Source organism: Motacilla alba, chromosome 5 (assembly GCF_015832195.1).
Source record: "Motacilla alba alba isolate MOTALB_02 chromosome 5, Motacilla_alba_V1.0_pri, whole genome shotgun sequence".
Lineage (NCBI taxonomy): Eukaryota > Metazoa > Chordata > Aves > Passeriformes > Motacillidae > Motacilla > Motacilla alba.
This window is the reverse complement of record NC_052020.1, coordinates 58770409-58791472: the sequence shown is the minus strand read 5'-3', so window position 1 is coordinate 58791472 and position 21064 is coordinate 58770409. Positions and strand designations below refer to the sequence as shown.

General features: G+C 42.6%; 1 protein-coding gene across 4 annotated transcripts; it reads right to left on the bottom strand.

Moving 5' to 3' along the window:
- Nucleotides 1–332: 332 nt before the first annotated feature.
- DLGAP5 (DLG associated protein 5) lies at nucleotides 333–20797 on the bottom strand. 4 transcript variants are annotated; one of them, XM_038139544.1, is made up of 20 exons: nucleotides 20738–20797; nucleotides 19638–19695; nucleotides 17317–17566; nucleotides 15912–16120; nucleotides 15366–15470; nucleotides 14892–14976; nucleotides 13111–13209; nucleotides 12305–12375; nucleotides 10348–10640; nucleotides 9860–9978; nucleotides 9659–9779; nucleotides 9139–9224; nucleotides 8438–8598; nucleotides 7609–7701; nucleotides 5996–6215; nucleotides 4777–4990; nucleotides 4365–4422; nucleotides 3089–3242; nucleotides 2676–2725; nucleotides 333–2007 (listed from the first exon to the last, which is right to left on the bottom strand). In XM_038139544.1, exons 3-20 carry the CDS (start codon nucleotides 17555–17557, stop codon nucleotides 1885–1887), a joined length of 2502 nt encoding a protein of 833 aa, XP_037995472.1. In that variant the 5' UTR covers nucleotides 17558–17566; nucleotides 19638–19695; nucleotides 20738–20797; the 3' UTR covers nucleotides 333–1884. The 4 variants fall into 4 exon arrangements, with proteins under 4 accessions (XP_037995472.1, XP_037995475.1, XP_037995474.1 ...); XM_038139547.1 differs by having other exon boundaries at nucleotides 9659–9776; XM_038139546.1 differs by having other exon boundaries at nucleotides 19684–19695; nucleotides 20738–20755.
- Between the last annotated feature and the right edge of the window lie 267 nt (nucleotides 20798–21064).

Sequence of the window (21064 nt, the reverse complement as noted above, 5' to 3'; positions counted from 1 at the left end):
GCAGCAATCCTCCAGGAAGCACAGAGAAAACCTGACACCCTCCAAGCCTGACCAGGATGAGGCATTTCAGGAGAGGGTTCAGAGCTGGAGGAAGAAAAATCTCTCTGCTAGACCATGGCTGGAGAAGCCATCCCTGTCCTTCACTTTTGGGGGCCCAAACCAGTCTGTCCCAGGAACATTTCCCACCCCAGGGAGATCCCACCCCTACAAGTGTTAGGTACTCCATGAACGGGTCACGAGGCTCGTGCTGCTCCCCACTCATCACCCCTGGGTGAGTCAAGAGCAGTTTCAAGGGTGGGGTGTTTTATTGGCAAGTTCATCCTGTGAGTCAGGCTGGTAAAAAAAGAAAACAGAAGTATGTTCCCTTCGCTGTGAGTCACTGCAGCCTTGTCTGGAAAACAACAGTGCAACAGCCACCACTGAAGTTTCCAAAGCTTTCTCTGACGTGGCTCATGCTGTTTTATAACAGTGACTCCTTTTATACTTTGAGTGCCAAGTTACAAGCAGAGTCCTTAAAATTTCCAGCAGATGCAGCAGTCTAGAGCAGCGCACTGCTACCACCAGCGTGGAGAAGCTGTGGCTGCCCCAGCCCTGGAAGTGTTCCAGACCAGGTTGGATGGGGCTTGGAGCAGTCTGGGAGAGTGGAAGGTGTCCCTGCCCATGGCAGGGGCTGGAACTGGATGGGCTTTGAGCTCCCTCCCAACCCAAACCATTTTCCAGAAGGAAAGTCATTAAAAGATACCTGAATGATCCCTAGAACTGGAGTTAGAAATGAAGAAAATGGATTCCAGCACACTTCAGCTCCCTCTCTTTATTCAGTGTAATCAGTACACAGCTTCCAGGTTAAAACTTAACCCCTGGCAGTGGCAGCAACACTTTCTGCTGAGGGACTGAAATCTCTGCTTGGTTTGGGATCAAGGCTGGTGGAAGGATGTGTGTGTTACACTCAGGTCACCAGTGCAAGAAGAAGCCCAGTGAGGTATTGTTAAAACATAACAAGTGGTGGTACTGTAATGCTTCTCCTCAAACCCACAGTCTCTAGAACTGGCATGCTCCTTGTGCACAAATATGTTACAGTCTGGATGGGGAAGGCACAAGGAACAAGATGAGAGAAGAGACTGAGCATAAACATGTCAAAAACAAGTAGAAAACATGGGTCCTTAAGATACTCAGTAGAAAACTGCATCCTTAAAGGAAATAATAGCAATACATATTTTCAATACATCACCAAGAAAAGGTATTATCTGACTTAGAAATCCTTGTTCTGAGTTAGTTTCTGGGATTACAAATCCAGTGGCTGTTACACACCAGGAAAACTTTCCCAGGAAAGAACTGCATGCATCCAACCCTGGCGGAGCTGGTGCTGAGGCAGATGTTACCACAGCAGACACTGCAGCCTGGGGGTGCACAGGTACCCCCAGAGCAAGGCAGAGTGTTCTGGGGAGGGAACAGGCTGGGTCTCACCCCAGAGGGTGCCCTGCCAGCAGATACAGGGCACAGGCACAGCTGTGCCCCTTGTAATAACAGTAAGTCATGAGGTCAGTCAGATCAGGGTAGAAAAGCTTAAAGGTGAACACTTTTACAACCTGGAGGAGACAGGAAATACATTAAATGATACCAACATAAAAATGCTTCAGGTTGCAGTCAGAATTTACAGCCAGAGGATACAGCAGAGATCACCAGAACACAGCCCACTACCGATGTGCAGCAGAGCTTGGTACATCACAGCTGCACCATCAAATGATACAAACCCCATTATCAGATCCATTGCCATGGCTACTCCTCCTCTCTCAACACAGTTCCAGGGTAGCAGATTGTGTTCCAGATTCCTTCTGCGGGCTTCCTGTTCATAGCATTTACACATTTTGCATTTAAAGTCACTTTTCATTGATCCCCAGAGGGACCAACAGGAGAAAACACGATGAGGTCACTGAATACTTCAGCTGCTGCAAACTTCTGGGCTCTGGTCTTGACTGGAGTGAAGGGAAGCTCAGCATCCAGCAAGGGCTGTGGGAGGAGCCAGAGGGGGGAGTCAGGCTGGAGGAACACTTGAACCACAGAGCACTGGAAGGACTCTGATTTCCCCAAGAGCAATTTTGCAAGCTTATTTCCCAGGTATAAAATAAAAGGTGATTACACATGGTCCGTGCTGAAGACAGACACTCCTTACTCAAGTCAGTAATCCATATTTTAAAGAGGATTTTTCACAAGAAAACCTACACTCAAATTCTATTAATTGCATTCAATGTGAAAGCTTTTACACACCTGCTTTTCCCTGCTGAATGTTACTTCCAGCTCTAAATGCTGAGGTGATTAAAAAAGATTTGGGGTAGACTTAAAAAATTCCAGGAAGGAAAAAAAAAGGCTGTTAGTGAATATCTACAAGGATATTTGTAAGAAACACAATTTAAAGGCTCAATCTGACAAGAATCAGACATTGTCCTGCTACAAATGTCTTGATTCATCCTACACTCATCATGTGCAATAAGCAATACCAGTGTGAGCCCAGCAAAGAGACAGCTGGAATGTGGTTTGTATGTAAAGCTACATCAATTGGTTAGATAACATCTTTAAGAGTTTAATTTTCTTTGTGCAGTTACTCAGTCTGCAGCAAAGGTGAACAGTCCTGCAACGTGCAGCGTGCCTTAGTCGAATAAACTTGAAGGTCAACTTACCATATCAAAAGGATTTCTGTCAATGAGTGTCAAATCACTGCATGAAACATCTGAAAAATAAGTACATAATTTAAAAAAAATAAAAGTTAGTCTGATGCTGCCAAAGCTGAAAAAACAGTATTGCTTTCTGTATTTATTAAAAGAGGAAATCCAAACTCTAAACTGTATTTATTTCTTTATATTAGCTTTCTGCTTCACATATCCCTCAGAAATGATTCAGAGAAATCCAGGGGCACTCTTTGCTCGTGTGCAATGTGTGTTTAAGTCACAGCAGCTAAGGGAGGCTTTTCTAACAGCACCCACAAATCAATCTGATTTCAAAGAGTAATATTCAGATTACCCTAAGTCCTTAGGATGACAGAAGGCCCCAGCAATGCCCCCCGAGCTGCACCACGCAGCTCTGAGATAAGCACCTGTCTGATGGATTTGTGGCTCTCCAGACTGAGCAGAGTTTGTCTCCTTCTCTGGGCTGCACATGATGATGTCTTGTCCCTGCTCTGCAGCAGACAGTTCCATCTCTTCCATGCCATCCGCTGCTTTTGGTTCACTGCTAGAATCTCCCAGGACCTGAAAAACAGGGATTTTCTCTGTTCCCAACCATGTCCTTGTTCTGTCAGACCAAGTCCACACATCTCACCTACAGATCTTATGGGCAGTTCAGGAGAGATTTAACTCCAGGCACCGAGCAAGGCACAGGCAGGCCAAGGCTGTGACTCAAATCCCAAACACCCTTTAAAGCCCGAAAATCCCTCTGACAGTATAAGGGAAGTTCTTCCACAGGAAAGAGGGTTTTGAACTTCAAGTGTTATCTGGCGACTTTTCCTCCAGAAAAACCCATCAGCAATGCTGAAAGGTTTCCCCAGAGAGTGAAATCACCAACTCTCATTTTAATAGAGAAAGGATGAAGTAAAAGCCATAAGAAAAATTAATAACAAGGATTTTTAAAATTTATATTATACGTAGGGGGATGGGAGGGGAAATGAGTGCTGCAGTCATGCACAGATCCAAGCAGTAACAAAATTTAAAGACTCCGTTTCCAATGAAAGTCACTCAAGGATGATTGACTCCAAAGCACTGACTTTCACTGGCAGCACAGTATCATCTGAATCAGAGGCCACATTCCTGCTTTTTTAAGGCTACTCCAACACAGGCAATGTCACCAAGCCTTCAGACATTTCAGGACATGGATTTCTGACACTTGGATTAGTTCTTTTTACTAATTAAGGAGATTAAGAGCCCAATGCTCTGCTGTGGAGGATGCTCTGAGGACTGAGTGCTGTTACTTTTGTCAAGGTCCATAAATGCACTTAATGCATTATTCTATTACATTATTATTCTATTACATATATTACACAAAGCATTATTATACTTTAAATGCATTTAAAAATCCACACCAGAAAACAGGAGGTGGTGGACTCCTAGGGACATTGATTGTCCAAGTGACAAGTGTCCTCCTGGAGCAGCCAGGAGCTCCAAAATACAGCTCTGAAGAGCAAGACAAGGTCTCCAAACTGCAGCAGTCCCCACCTTTGTCCACCCAGAGGAAAAAAGCACTGCCCTGAGGAATACACACGATTTCTAAGTGAGGATTTGATCAGAAGTCCAAGTGGCTGGGGTAATCAGAAGAATTTTTCTTTTGCTAAAAAAACAGAGCATTTAAAGCACGTCCATGAAAAATGCATGACTTACCTGATTTCCCTCTGCTGTGCCAGCAGCCAGACACATTTCTTCTGCAACCACAGAAATGCTGGAAGAGAAACCAAAACATTTTCATTCTTCTCAATCATCTTCATCAATCACCTTCTGACTTGTCCAACTAATCTTACAATTTGTTCAGCAGTTTTGCTGCCTTGGTTGGCACTGGTGAGCTACATCAAAGTCAAACTTCCTGGGCAAACAAACTTCTACCCCAGCAGCAAAATGACATTTGGGCAAAGCTCTTAATGTTTGCTTAAGGGAAGGAAAAGTCACAAGTACTTTGCAAACTTTATCACTGCCAAATCAAAAGGTAACATTTAATGGGTTTTAACATCCAGTCTTCCAGTTCCAACTCTAAAATGATTTGTACAAGGTTAATTAAAAGCTGCTTTAACATGCCTACCTTTGTTGAAGACCTTCAGGGAGTTTATCCAATGGGGGAGTTTGTTCAGTGGGAAGCTGGTCCATTTTCAAACTCTGTGCTGGGTGGAAGCCTTTGAGGGCTGATGGGGTTTGTTTTGCAGGTGCATCCTCAGGGTTACAGAGGGGAGAAGAAAGCAAAGATCTCATGGATGATCTAGGATTTGCCAGTTTTCCAGGGGTCCTTGGAAGCAAACCTGGAAAATGTGTTTCATATGTCATTCCTACTTTCCAGAAGCTGAAATGAACTGATCTTTGTGATTCTAACCAGGGACACAATTGTTTTCTGCTTGCTGAATCATCTTATACAAATACTAGATAAAAATCTTATATACACTTGCAAAGAGAAATTGAAATTATTAACTTCCATCTTTCAAATTATGTAATTTTAATAGAGTTTAAAAGACACAGATTCAGAACTGATGCTTGTAACAGATTCTCTACTGGAGTTGGCTTAAACCCAGTGTTGCTCAAAGCTTTTCAGAAGTTCCCCCCTACTAACAAGAGGCACATGAAAAAAAATTGTTAATTTTGTCATGAGAAGAGAGATCTGCACCCAAAAAAAGGAATTTAAAATCAAATTATGAACTAGAAATCTGAGAGAAGCAGAAGTACTGGAAATACTGGCTGCATATAGATGTCAATAAGATAAAATGCTGAAAATGAAGTTATATTTTGAGCACCTGTTAAAAAAACCTGAACTATTAAACAGCTTTTATAGCAAACTGGATTATGTTACAATCTTGTTAACCATGAGCACAGATTATGAGTGGACTTTATTTGCAGCTTTGAAGACAGCACTGCAAGAGGTTTAGTTAAAATGAAAAAAAAAAAAAATCCCAGTTCCTGTCCTACAATTAGAGGATGTGAGCTGGCATTGACTTCGATGAAGAGGCTCATCAGCTGAATCTGGGAATGCTCAGATTAGAATGCCATTATTAAATTTATGCTGGAAAAACACGAACCAGCTATTTCACCTCTGTCTAAGCAGGGATTTCATGCTGCCATAACCACTCAAATCAGCACATTCACGTACACCAGTTTACTTTGGAGCCCTGATGCAATCAGTCACTGGTTGAAACAGCGTGTCCAGTCCTGGAGCTGCAGCCAGAACAAACAGCACAATTCCTCTCCCCAGTGAAATGCATTAAACTCTCTTTGGTCCTTTCAGATCACAGAAATCACGATTAAGCTTCACCTACCTGAAAAGTTCTTCACAGGGCTTTCAATCCTGAAAAATCCTGCTTCAAAAACCACTTTTTCTACCTCTGGCAGCTTCTCCTGCTGGGTATCCTCAGCAGCTCCCCCCTGCTTCATTTTGTCCCTCATGGCTGCTTTGACAGAGGCCAGGCGGCTCCGGGCAGCAGCTCTGGCAGCTGCTTCCACCTTGGCCTTGGGCACCCCACTTGGCACTGCCTTTTTCTGGAATGAAAGAAAGCTGGGTCACACCTGGGAATTCTGCACAGGAGCAATTACACGTGAATCTCTACCCAGGTGCTGCTGCCACAGGCACAGCACGGAGCAAAAAGAGGCTCGGGGGGGACCTTGTGGCTCTGCACAGCTCCCTGCCAGGAGGGGACAGCCGGGGGGGATCAGGCTCTGCTCCCAGGGAACAGGGACAGGAGCAGAGGAACTGGATCAATTTGCACCAGAGGAGGTTTGGATTGGATATCAGGAAAAATATTTTCACTGAAAGGGTTGTCCAGCCCTGGCACAGATGCCCAGGAAACGGTGGAGTCCCCATCCCTGGAGGGATTGAAAAACCACGTGATGTGGCACTTGGGGACGGATGGTGGTGGCATTGCCAGTGCTGGGGGAATGGTTGGACTTGGTGACTTCTCCCACCACAACAATTCTATAATTTCATGCATCAGGGCCTCTGCCCATCCCCAGCATCTCTTGGGCTGCCATCCAGCTGTTAAAGTAAGTCTGTGATGACAATATTAATATTTTTTTTTTCAACTGAATCTGCAGTTCAAAAATCCTCAATATAACTTTTTTCCTAATAAATTCAGTAAGATTTTGGAAGTACTGGGATGCAGGGACTCCTAGTGGCAGGGACACAGTGTAACCACAGGACAGACTCCAGGCATTCAGTGAAGCCTCTCTTGGCATTCAGTTTTCCAAGGGAAGTTGTGTTTTGTACCACCTGAAGAGTTCTGGCATTTATGGGCAGCTCCCAGAGACCACATTCCCTCTGATTTCCCATGCCTGGAGTTTCTTACCCATCTTCATCTCAATGTTATGATTAGTTAAGCAGTCTCAAGGAACTTAAGAGTTTAGTCAATGCAAATACAACTTGATATTCAGAAGCAATTCTATATTTCAAACCAAGGAGTAGATAAAACAACTCACATTACAGCTTATTTTGCAATAAGCACTAACTTATTTTGGAGAGTGTCAGATCCATTTGTGCTTAGAGAAGCAGCAGTTTAAAGCCACCCATGGTGTTGGCTTAATGGGACACCATCACAATGGAGCACTCCCTGCTCAAAACTGGCAGTCACTCCCAAATTCCTGGCTGGTTTACTTTCCAGTTAAGCCAGCGGCCCAGATAAATTGTTTCACATCTGAAGAGTAAGATTATATTCTAAATTTAAGAGATTTGTGTTACTAGCACAGAATCCAATGACTCCAAAAAAGACATTGTTAATTCTTAGTTCTAATCTTACCAAGCAAGAGAGGCAACTAGGACTAAACCCACCAAATAATACAAGAGAGGGGAGGGAGAAGGGTGCACCCTGAGAGGAATGTCACTTGATATTCAATATAGCTAAAGAAGCCATGCAAGATGTGCTTCAGAGGCTATTCATACCTTGACAACTGCTTTGCTTGGGACATCAAGTGCCTGCCACTCATTGTCTTGAAGCTTCACCAGATTATCAAATTTTTTATTCACATCTTCAATCTGTTGGTCACATTTAAGGAAAGCAAAAGAAGACATTGTAAAATAATCTTTATTCAAACAAGGAGAGTCTTCCATACCGCAGGAAACATCTCTGACTACTTCTGAAGAAGCAGATCAAACTCCTAAGCTTTCTGCAGAGAACACAAAACCTGTGACTAGGACCATAACAAATCCATCTCTGCAGTTCATTTAACTACCTACAAACTCCTTTGTTGAGTGCTGATTTACAAATACTGTTGAGAGCTCTTTTGATAATTCAGATTATATTTCTTTCTGAAACTAAAGAAAGCAACAGAGGAAAAGAGATGAAGGTTCTCTGCCACCTTAGCTCAGACCTAAACAGAGTTATTTAGTTTCTGCATTATTCTCATACTGAAGCATGGAACCTCTTGTTTTCAGGTGAGCTTCAGGAATTTTCCAAGAACTGGGAGGTAGACATTGTGACTGCATCCTCACTCCAAAGCAGAGTAAGATTTGGCCAAATAGATTCATTCCAGAGACAGACAAGGCACACAGGCCACAGGAACACACAACAGAAGAACTGGTCCATGAATTTTAAGTCACAGTATCCCAACTGCAACTATTCACTGTCACAGTGTCAAAACAAGGACGTACATTTTTTACATTAAAGATAAAAAAATAAAACCTGAATATATTAAAAAAAAACAGTTTCAATACTTGGTTCATAAATAACTCCATCATTTTTATCCTACTAAGTTAACATGCAAGCACATACCTGAAAATTAATCATATCCCAAAATCCATCCAGGTCTGTGCACGTCGTTTCTTTTTCACCTCGTTTAAATTCACAATTATCAACCAGTCCTTCAAACTGTTTGAACCTTTCTCCTATGAGCAGCCTTGTCTGACCAACCGTGGAGCGAATCAGGTCTTTAGCTGGTAGCAAGAAGAAAAAAAAATACAGGATATCTTGGATAAATAAGTGTCTGAGGAGTCTGGAATTTGTTGTCCCACCTATTGCAAACCTGCAGTTCAATTCAGATGGAGCTTTCCTGTCCACTGAAATGCTCTGAAGCTGCTTCTTTCACAAAAAATTACTCTCTCAAGTCTTAAAGATAAGCATTGCTGGAGTCATCTATATTTTCCCAGATAAGGGCACTTATTCCACATTAAAAACTAAGCTTATTTTTAAAAATCAGCTTGGTTAAAGTGCCTACATTTAAATACTGACTGGCAATAGAACAACAATTTTGATGTGCACTTTGGCCACTTTATCAATCACCATCACTGCAAGTGCTACACAGATTTTAGGACTAGGAGATTCTGTTATTGGGGCAGATCCAACTCTAAACTTTCTCTGGTGCAGCTTTGCAGAATTTTTTTTGCTACTTTGCAAACAGCACATCCATGTCCTTCTCTCTGTCCCATTCAGTTCCCAGAGCCTCCCTTCTGGTGCCTGTTGCAGCTCACTCTTACCATCCTCTGGAATGTCCAGCTCAAGGTTTCCTTCCCACTGCAGGCACTGAGACAGCAGCCTCTCTGTCTCAGCCCGAAGAATGTTTCTGAAAGTACAAGGATAGAGAAAAAATAAGGATTTGGAGAATTTCCTGACTTGTGGTGGCTGTTAATGGTTACTATCCTTTTGCTCTCAGAGAATCGACAGTCTCTGAGCTGAAGATTAGATTGTTTTATTTTGCTGAGGGGCTGAGGTGCAATTTCTTTTCTACTGCTTTCAAGCTCATGATCCTTAGGACAAGGTGTTAGTCTCCAAAATTTTACATTCTTTGCTTGCACTTAGGTGCAAGGAAAACAGGTACAAAAGGTGCCTTTTGTACCTTAAGGTATAAAAAGGAAAACATGAATGTCTGCCTGCTCAGGTCACAGCTGACAGACCCCAATCACCATTAAATTAAGCTGATCTTTGGAAAAAAATCTAATTTTTCTTATTAAGAACCTTCAAATGGATATCAGGGAAGTGAATCAAGTGAACCCAAACCTGAAATAGGGCACATCGTGCTCTTGCTCTCTTGTATCATCTGACTTCACTGCAAGTGCTGTTGAGACAGGAGTTGTGTTGCTTGATCTCTGAGTGGAAGTTCTCTCATCTGATTCACCTGCTGAAAAGGAATGAAAGGAACTTGTTCAGAATCTGGTGATAATTAAAAGCATCAGCATAAACTAAACGTGAACTTCCTACCTCCTCCTTTCAAACTTGTGGTCATTTGCTGTTCTTGAATGCCTTTAACAGAAGGTGAAGTTTGACTTTTTAAATTAGGCTTTCGTGCTTTGGTTTCACTGGATTTTTCAAATATTTTGCTGGAAACAAACAAAAGTCCATTTAGTTAAGACACAATGGGAAAGTGACATCAAATATGGCCAATTTCACAGAAATGCACAGTTTAGAAGGCAAACCTCCCCACAACACCAGAGAACTCAAATAAATCAGTGCAGGCAGATACAGGGCAGAGTCTTTGACAGCTGCTCCTCAAGCATGGACAGAATAATGGATTATATCTGCTGTTGTGTAAAGTCCACATTTAAGCAATGACAGAAACCATGAGGATCAGGTGTTACAACACCACAACATTTTGTTACAAAGTAAATCTTTCTATAGAAAAATGATTTTTTTGCATCCCCACAGAGGTTCACTTGCATTTTAGGCCCTGTTAGAAGGAAGACTCTTACACTGGAGATTTTGAAAAATTCCAGACAGCACTGGGTGTCAAAAAAGCATTTGCCCTTGAAGGAGACATGGGTGTCACAGTGTAGGTTGCCAATCCACTCAGAGGCTGAAACACAAAGTTTTGAGGTGCAAAGGAGCGTGTTCTGGGTCTCCTTGGAGAAAAACTGTTGTTTTCCACTGAGGTTTGCTCTTGCTGAAGCTCTACTGACAGTGAGTGTTTGGAATCAGCTGCAGAACTTTTCAGCCCTGGATCCACTCCAGCATTTGTCTCCACTTCATGTTTAGAAGAAATTACCTGTAACAGCACAGATAGACAAATCAAATCATCAAATCAATCGTGTGTTTGCAATAGGCATGGGCTGAATTATAACATGAGTGTCTGAAAGCCACCAGGAAGGGAACAGCTTAAGATAAATCAGCTCCTGAACCAGCACACCTGGACAAAAGTGGTGAGTTACCAACAAGTCCAAACATTTTTGACACCTGCAAATCATTCTAGAGGCAGAATATAACACTTCACTACAAAGAATGCAACAATCCACTCCAGGAGCTAAAGCAGAACACCTTACCAACCAAAATAATCATTAAAATTGACAAATGCTTGCTCCCACTGCTAGAAATAAAAGGTTTAAGGTGATAAAATCCTCAAGAGCAGAATTACTGGCTCCAAATCCAACTATGACTGTTGAATAATCATGGTTTATGCACATACTCCAATCCAAAGACTGAAAAACAAGCTGGAATAGGCTGATAGCTGAGGAATGCAACCCAAGACAAGTGCAGTTAGCACCACAGAATGTCATTAAAAGAGGAGAAAAAAATTAAACAATAATTCACATTCTTATGAGACGAGTGACCAGTCAGTCACACAGAACACATTTCTGAGATACCTAACTGAGATTGTTAGCTCAAGCCAGCCAGAAAAACTTTGGGTGTTTTTCAAGAAAATATGCATCTTCAATCCACTGAAAGTCTTGTTACACTTCAGTCACCTCTGCTAGGAATGTAAACCCTGAATTTTGCTTTTAGCCAACCTTTTCAACCGAGCTGCCTGTGGTTACCAGCTGGCAGGGACTCCTGCCTGTGAAGAGGTGCTTGTCCAAGGAAGATAAAAATGCTCTCACCTCCCGTTTGGGTGTGATTGCACAATCTCAAACACTCTAAAGCACAGCTCTGGTTACAGGAACAAGGTGGAGAAGGGAGGTGTGAGAGGGAAGAGTGAAGCAAAACAAGGAAAAAATCATGGAGAGCTCTTGCACAGAACTGTCTGCACATGAATGCATAAAAAATTCTGGAAGTGATGACACCAAGAACCACAAAGACTGCCTTCAGCTGTAAATCAAGCACAGAATAGTGTTCTCCTTTGCAGAGAACAGCATTTCCAGCTTTATTTTTTGGTGGTTCGAACCCTAAAATTGTGTTTATTTCTACAACTTCTAGAGTCTCATATTGTTACCTGAGCAGGAAAAGGATCCAGTCAGAATACACTTTAAAAAGGAATGAACTGCACAAAATTTACAGCTGCTAGATTAAACCAGCAAAGCTGTCCTGGTTGTTCTTTGGGGTTTTTTTGACTAGTTAAAACATCAGATATATGTCATGCGAGAACTTGTCTATTTTAAATCATTGTCCAAATCCTGATTAGTAATCACATCATTCATCAGCCATGTCCATATCCACGGTGGAATTCTTGGGGTTGTCCTGTGAAGGGCCAGCAGCTGGACTGGGATGATCCTTGTGGGTCTCTTCCAAGTCACAGTATTCTACGATTCTATATGAGCACTAAATTTGATCTTAATTTTTAAAATAGGCAGTATAAATACATACAACTCCTTCCCAAATTCTAGCTTATTACTGAAATTACTACTTTTATGTTTGAGCACTTGAGCTACAACGACACAGTTATTGGCTCTTAAATGAGTTTTACTGCTTTTCCATTTCAACTATTACATGACCTACCTTTATGGGATCAGGTTTGACAGCTTTCTTCTGCTTTCCTACGTTTGCTGCCTTTCTCTGTGACTGGTTACCTACAAAAAGACACACTCCCAGAGGTCAAAAAGGCATCTGATTCATGTAATCTTTCACCAAAACACTGCCATAAAAATCCAGTTGCTAAAGATAGGGAGAGACTGTTTTATTTCTTGGGTGGGAGGTGGCTAGAGGGAAGAAAGAGCATTGCACAAGTTCATTCAAAAGAAAGCCTGGCCTAGGATTTAACAGCCTAGTAACAGATGTATCACCAAGAAAACAGATTCAGTAAGCCATCAATCTTTAGATCTTGCCATGTAGTAAATATAAAAGTCACCTTATTTCCTAAAAGGTCGGAGAGAGAGTGTCAAGCCAATTTGAGTTCAGTTTTTTAATTTCTATATGGCATAGGAATTCTGTTGGTGGACTGAATTCCACTGAACAGGCAAACACAAAGAGAAATTCCTTACCTGAAGAACAAAGGCTCTCATCTCTTCCAGAGATGTTCCTGCTCACACATTTAATAGTTATATGGCCATAAACAGCCAAAGTGCCAATCTCTACCAGGGCTGGCTTTGTTCTTTGAGTTTGCAATTACCATGTGGACACGGATGCTCCACACTGATGGGTTTTGTGGGAAGTGCTGGTTTCGACATGCTGATGTAGATACTGCACTAGAGCTGCAGCCAAGAGTCTGAGTGATCCAGCATTTAGCCCTTTTCTTAGATGATAATTTGGCATGATTTAAATGCAGTCTGAGGTACAGCTGAGCTACACAGCTCTGCCTCACTTACCAGCAGCAGCAGCAGTTGGTTTCAGCACCTGCCTGGCTGCAGAGGCAGCTGCTCTGGTGACTCTCACACTCGGGGCTGCCTGGGCTGCAGTCTGCAACACTGCAAGAGAGATTAATCCCAGAGATTCCAAGTTTAATAAGGAGCTGCACTCAAGTAATTTCAGTAAACTGAAAGTTTCCATTTTGGAGAAATCAGAGAAATGCACCAGCAGTTATCAGTTGCATGGGTTTGCCAGAATCAACAGGGTTGGGTCAGTTCAGAGCACAGCTTGGCCCTGGCACCCAGGCAATGCACAGAGGGATCCTGACTGGAGGTGGTTTTACTGCACAGGTCCATCAGTGTGCTTGATGCCATGCACAAAGCTAAGGAATGCTTCCCACTGCTCCCTGCAAGCAGAGTCAAGGCCCTCCCTGTTTTAGAGATGAAGTTTTTTAGATTAATATCTTTGCCATGGTTATTTGCACAGCTGGAAGCTAAAGCAAACCATTGGTGTAACAAAGCGATGCCCTGGCCATTATATGAAAGATTTCCAAGATCAGAATTTAATGCAATCTTACAAAGTACTGCTAAGACTAATTTGCTCTGAAATATTTTATAAAACATGACAAGTTCATGCACTGTATTACCCATCTTCATCATTTTCATCTTTGTATTTTAGCACTGTTTCTAACAGGTTTTTTTAAATGACGGCACTTTCCTGCACAGACAAATTTCATGGGAGCTCTTTATTCTATTCCCTGCCTGTCTGAAATCCCCACTTGGTTACTGTAAATGCTATTCCTGTCCTTATTGTCAAGCTGTGATTCTGTACAAGCTAGAACGAAAAGCTAGGGGAAAAAAATCACTGTGTAAATAACTGCAACATTGGGTTTATCAAACATTCACTTCCCAAATATTTATATATTGGTGTTTCAAAGAACCACAGAATGGTTTGGGTTGGAAGGGACATTAAGGATCACCTCATTCCAACCTCCCTGCCATGGGCAGGGAAGTTTAAGTACACATCATGAATATCCTTGATTCAGTACAAAAGAAATAATCAATTTTAGAAAGAAATAACCATTTTGCAAAAATTAAACATTTGAATTGTTACATCAAACACTAATAATACATCTTTTCAGTATTCACCAAAGGCACTACTGAAATTAAATAAAGGTCTGCAGCTTGCTGATTTGATTAGATTAATGATGTGAAAGTCATTTCACTCTGAATTACTGAATATCTTGCATTAACACCAACATTCCACATGACTTGGTTGTATCTACTTAAGGATATCACTGAGCTGTGAAGAAGAGTTTCTGATCCAAGATATTCCAATCCCTTAAAGGTGGCAGAGGTTGTTTATTTTTAATTGCTGTTTTCTTAAGAAATATCTGTAATTGTGGCACAAAGTGACAGACACAGAAGGCACTTGCTCTTTTCTAACAGCAGTCACTACCTGTGATATTCTTCTTGAGGCAGACAGAAACCTCTGCACAGCTCCAGGAGCTGAGGCATCTGGCAGTTGTGCAATTTGCCTACTGACCTGTTTCTTTTCCCTCTCCCAGGGGGAATAATCAGTAACCAGGACTGTCAGGACCCTGCATTCCATTTCCCCCAGCCTATGGAGGCAATAACCTCCTGTGGTCCCTGGAGCCACACACTTGATAATCCCCCAGCTGCTGCCCTTGGAATGGCCATCTTAAAACCTCCTCCTTCCTTCCTACACCCAAAAATGTGTCAAAAATGTGGATCTTTCCCCAGAAAACACCCAACTTTCAGGTTCAGCTGTATTTCCATACCTTTCTCTTTTTCAGCCACTTTGGCTGTACTCATCTGTTTATGTCCTGCCTGTGTAGAGCGCACACTCTGCCCGTGGGCACTGACCTAGGAGAAGAAAACCAGGATTTTTGTGAAGTATCAGATTTCCAGAAAATCATCTATCTATCCTAGATTACAGTAAATTAAAATAATTTGGGATAGGGGGCTTTAAAAAGTAGAGAGACATTAAGAATAACTTAAAATAGATTGGTTTAGGGATATGTTATTGTGCATTATCCAACTAGTTAATAAATTGTCAGAAAAAGAGTGAAGAAAAATATTTAAGCAACAGTTTAAGTATCTTGAAAAACTTGATTGACAAACAGATCCAGAAGACCTGTGCTCTTTTCTGCTTGCACTGATCTAATCAAACTTGTAAAGATACTACCCTGAATCTGAAATGGCATCCCTTTCTCTAAATTTATTCACTGAAGTTATATATATATAAAACAAACCGTAGAGGACTTAGATGCAGTTGGTATCAGAGTTGGTATCATGCTTTTTCCCTCTTGAATCTTGGCTCTTGACCGAGTAATCCTTCCAGAGAAAGCAGGAGCTGCCTGGAAACATCCCCAAGGAAATGAGAGTGAATAAACTCCTTTTTCCTCTTGTCACTGAGAGACTGAGCAAGAAGCATAAATGTGAAAAACAATGTGCCTGTGCAAAATGGGTCAAGTGTGAAAGATTTCAAAGATGAGTTGACTAAATATGAACAAGTTACTAGGTCTAAAATAACACAGCTCTTTCATTTGTGGATGAATCATTACAGTTTTTGAACTGAGCACAGTCACAAATACAAAAAATCCACATATCATTAGTACTATTTCCAGCTTTGTTTAAAAAAGAGAATAAGCCAAATTACTCCCTTATCATAACACTAATAAAGCATTTCCAAAATAAACAGCTTATTTGGAATAGCACGCACATCTTGTACACAAATACCAATTTAAACAGAGTGCACAGATGCAATGAATTCAGATATGAAATATTACCATTGTTACCTTCTCTCTTGGCTTTGCTACGGCAGGTTCCTCAGCAGCAAGGGCAAGAAACCCAGGCGCAGGTGGTCTGTAGAGGCCAACCTTGAAGACCCCTTTCTTGGCTCTCTCTCTCTGCTCCTGCAGTTTGCGCAGCTCCTTCTGCTCCTTGTAGCGCTGCAGCATCTCCCTGCGCTCGTTCATCCTCTTGGTGGCTGCACTTGGGGCTGCCCCTGCAGCAGACACGCAACACAGATGTGCTAGAAACTCACAAAGATGGGTTTTGAGCCAACAAGAACTGAGAAAACTCCAGTAAACTTTGCCAAGTTAGATGAAGAACGTAAATCAAGAGCAGGATTGGGATCTCTAAGGAGTTTTAACCCTTCCCACTAAAAGGGAATTCTGTGATAAATTTCAGCTTACAAATAGAATTCCCCAAATATCCACCTGAGGATTACTACAAACTCACTCCCATTTCACAGGCTTGCAAGGCTACGGGTATGAAAATTAACACCTCATCTTGTTATTTGGTTTATTTGGACCAGTTTCTCTTCTCAAACACTTGCAATGCCATTGAAAACTCAGCTTTAGATACCAAGTCTGACTCAGGCTGAGAATAACTGAGGCAGAAGTTATATGAAAGAAAAAAACCTTAAGATGTTGTCAAACTTGAATTATGTCTACCTGAAAAATTATTATCCACTTAAGGTTGATATTTATTAAAGATCAAGACAAAGTTATTAAATTTCATATTTGATACTATTACACACACAGACTGCACGCCAATAATCTTCAAAAATTAATATCCTCCAATAATCTTCTGCTATCAAAATATTAAAGGTGAAAGCATATATTTAAAAAATCTGTTAGCATTTTTAAATATTAACTTAATTTCTTAGACCACAAGCATCCAGGAGAGCCAGGGGGCAGAATTCAGCATATATGCAGGCTCTATTTTCTGAGAGGAAAATAAGTTGCCAAAAAACTAGCCATTTTCAAAATAAAGTCATCCTATGCATTTACCCATTAATAATTTTATATATAATATAAAATTGCCCATTGCTAAGCACATGACAGGTTTCAGTTATATGCTAGATGGTATTTTAGACTGGAGTTTTTCACATCTTAAAGGACAAAGCAACCATAAAGGCACTTCTATTGAATATTCATAACAAAATGCATTCTTCCTTTAGCTGCTGCAGACAAACCAGAGCAAAGCTTCATTTACACCACAGGAGCAGTGAGGAAGGTACAGCTATATTAAGATTTTATTGTCTTGATTTTAACACTTGGAAAGGCTGATAGGGTTTTAAATCTTCAACTTTTTTATCAAATTAAAACGTTGACTGCTATTAGGTTTCTGTGACAATGCTACAAAACCTACTTACTTTTAACACTTAAAAAAGGTCTATAGCAAGTATTTACTTACTCTGTTTCACATTGCTGTTCTCTTGAGAGCACAACTCCCTGGTTTCCTTGAGCTCAGAAATTCCCCTGTCCTTGGAGAGCTGAACGTTGACATCTGCCAGCCCCAGCTGCCGGCCCTTTTCGAAGAGCTTGTGCCTGTTCTCCTTCTGAAGGATGGATTTCCTGCGGGCAACCTTGGTTCTGAGGGCTTCTGTACTCAAATCCTTCTTGTATCTACTGGCAAACTGGGAAGTAGCAGCCATCCTGATGACCTTAGACAACAACCACGGTGATTAGGAAAACACTGTCATGATTTGTTTTCCATTTCTGTTAAAAGTTTGTTGATGTTATAAGCAAAGCCCTAATTCTTTATTTCTGTATGCAACCAGAGAAAACTCAAATGACAATTTCAGCAGCGACCCTTTCAGCAATTTCCCATTATTTTTATTCATTGCAGGGACCAGTTTGGGTGTTTCATGGTCACCAAGTCTGGCCCAGAATTAGGAGACACTGCACCCATGCCTGGGATTGGCTGGGTTGCTTCCTCCACAGCTGTTTTCCACGTTAAGGAGATGAACAAGTGAATGACAGGGCTGTAGGACAATACTTGGAAGCGACATTCCATTTAGATTAGACCCATCTGATAGCAAGGAATTTTGCCATCAGAACCAGGATGTTTCCAGGATGCAACTCCAACACAATAGTGGTGACTTCAAGCAGAATTTTCCCCATCTTTTTTAACCTGAGGAAGCCTTAAGTCAATTGTCAGCTGGATAGAACTTGCTGTGCAAACCTAAAGGGGTCAGGAGAGGTGGAGAGGGCCTGGAATGACAGGACAAGGGGGAATGGATGTAAACAGACAGAGGGCAGGGGTAGATGGGATACTGGGAAGAAATTCTTCTCTGTGAGGGTGGTGATGCCCTGGTATAGGGTGCCCAGAGATGCTGCTGTAGCTGTCCCATCCCTGGAAGTGCCCAAGGCCAGGTTGGATGGGGTTTGGAGCACTCTGGGATAGTGGGAGGTGTCCCTGCCCAAGGCAGGGGATGGGAATAAGATGGGTTTTAAGGTCCCTTCCCACCCAAACCATTCTGGGATTCTGTTATCCCCTGCATCCCCACTGAAACCTGGCTTGCCAAGGGTTTTCCACCCCAGGCATCACACATTTCATCTTCCACCACTTACAGAAAACAGTAAGCAGGGTGACAGAGCTAAACAGACATCCAACAGTTATGAATTCATTGGTAATTTAGGCATTTACTGAGGCTCTCCATTTCAGGACAGCATGCTCTGATCAAACTGAAGGAACCACCAGTGAACTGAACTGAAAAGCCTTGACAACGGGTGTACAGGGTTTCTTAAAGTCCATCCCCTTCCCATCTGTGCACCACCAAAAGCCAAAAACTCAACCAGCAGCCTAGCTGGAAAACACAAATGTTAGAAGAAAAAAAAGCAGCAAAATAGAAATAATAAAGTGGATATATTTATGGGAAAGCAGTCAAGGAGAGAAGCTGAGCTGTTGGAAGAAGGAATACAGCCCAAGCCTGCTCAGATGCCGTCAGTGGCAGCTCCCTGTTCCCCATCCCATGGAAGTGTTCATGGAGGGGGGAACTTGCACAGCACCAACAGCACCTGCACAACCTCCTGGAATTGCTTAAAACAAATTTTAAAAACCAAACAAAAAAAAAATCCAAATTTATGGGTTTTTTTAGAAACTAAAAATTGCTTGGACAGAAACCAAAATCAGTGCATTGTGCTCCTTTTTTAAAGAGCAAAGGGGAATAAAAATCAAAACTAAAATCAGGGACTGGATCTCCTGCACACAATCCTGGAAGAGCTGGTCCACACCAGCACCACCTGAATTGTGAATATCTTGGGCTTCGCCCTGCATCTTGCATTCCAGCTTTCAGAAATGGATTAAAAATGCCAGTTAATGATGACTGCAAAAACTCCACTGCAGTTCATGGGTCATATTTGCCCTGCTTGACATTTAAGTGATTAAGGGAGGTTAATTAATGAGCATCTCCAATAATCATATTTGAACTGATCCTGCTAGTAATTACAGAGTTAATCATTACAGAATTGTTAGTAATTACATGGCATTACACAAAGAAAACAGTGGGAATACATCTCTGCTATCTGTGTCCTAGAAGCAACAGGCTTTGGAGCCCAGTGGATGATAAACATTCCTCAAAGCTGCAGTTTAGTCTCTACACTCATCCTCTTTCAGCACAAAGCTCCTAAATTTACCCTTTAAGTACAACAAGGTTACCAGTGATATCTGAGGGCTCATTAAAAATGGATGTCACGCTCAACAGCCCAAAAATGTGTTTAGAACAAAAATACCTGTCTCCTCTTCTTCCCAGGTTACTGTTCCCGTGGAGTATCTTACCCAAACAGGAGCCTAGAAGATTAATTGGTATTTAAATTGACAAAAACTCAAGTAAAGACTGTTAGCAAGAAAGGGACGAAGGGCTTACACAAAGGATTTGTGACTGGCTAATGTATAATACCAAAAATTGAAGCTGATCATTTATTTTGATAAATAGCAGTGAAGGAAGAGAGAATCTTTTGACCAACAACACCCTAAGAACCAAACAGCAATATGAGCATGAAAGCATTCAGGTGCTCCTTTATAGTGAGCAAACAGAGCAGGACATGATTATTAGCAAGAAAGGAACAGAGAGCTTACACAAAGGATTTGTGGCTGGCTAACGTACAGTACCAAAAATTAAAGCTGATCATTTATTTTGATAAACAGCAGCAAAGGAAAAGAGACACTTGCGACCAACAACAGGAACAAAAGTGCAATGTGAGCATGAAAACCTTTAGGTGCTCTTTCAGGCTGAATAGTGAGAAAAGAGAGCAGGACATGATCATTAGCAAGAAAGGGACAGAGGACTTGTGACTCCTTGTGACAAAGGATTGTGAACAGAATCCTTGTGACAAACGATTTGTGACTGGCTAACGTACAGCTGATCGTTTATTTTGATAAATAACAGCAAAGGAAAAGAGACGGTTTTGACTAACAAGAAGAACCAAAGAGCAACGTGAGCATGAAAACATTTGAGGCTGAACAGTGAGAAAACAAGAGCAGGAACAGCAAACATCGCTACTTTTAAAGCGGGTAGAGACTGAGGGAAACCTGGCCTCAACGGTTTCCAGAGGGGCCCCGGGGGTGGGAGCGGCCGAGGGGCACAGCCCAGGCCCGGTGTGCGGGGCCAGCCCGGGATTGTCCCCTCAGCCCCGTCCCCGCCAGCGCCTCCGGCTGCTCCCACCGCAACTCAGCGAAGCACCCTGCCAGCTCCACCGCCAGGCGAGACCCCCACGCCGGGACCCCTTACGGAGCGCATTGCCGGGGAGCCACGGTTCCCCTGACCCCTCAAAGCCCGTCCAGGGCTCCCAAATCCCGCCCGGGACCCCCGGTCCCCCCGGGCCGCCATTACCTGCCCCGGCCCCGCGCGCCGCGCAGCCCTTCCGCGCGCCGCCCCGCCTCGCTTTCAAATCTCACCCGCCAACGCTCATTGGCCAGCGCGGACCGCCCGCTCCCGCTGGCCTCACCGCGGGAGCTGATTGGCAGCGCCGGAGCGCCACAGGAGGATGCTTATTGGTCGCCCAATGGCCGCTCTTAATTTTCATTGGCTGCATGGCGGAATTTCCCGCCCATACTTGCCGCTCATTGGCTGGCGGTGTGAGGGAGGTGAAGCCGCTGAGGGAGCGGGGGCGAGGCCTGCCCTTGGCGTCCCGCGGGGCGCGGGGGCGCTGAGATGGCG

Excerpts from the sequence above, each read along its gene's own strand:
- DLGAP5 (XM_038139544.1), bottom strand. The coding sequence starts at position 17,557 with ATGGCTGCTACTTCCCAGTTTGCCAGTAGATACAAGAAGGATTTGAGT. Across the intron at positions 10,641-12,304 it reads TCAAACCTGATCCCATAAAG|GTAATTTCTTCTAAACATGA; the intron begins GTAGGTCATGTA and ends GTGCTGTTACAG. Across the intron at positions 4,423-4,776 it reads CCTGAAGGTCTTCAACAAAG|CATTTCTGTGGTTGCAGAAG; the intron begins GTAGGCATGTTA and ends TTTCTCTTCCAG.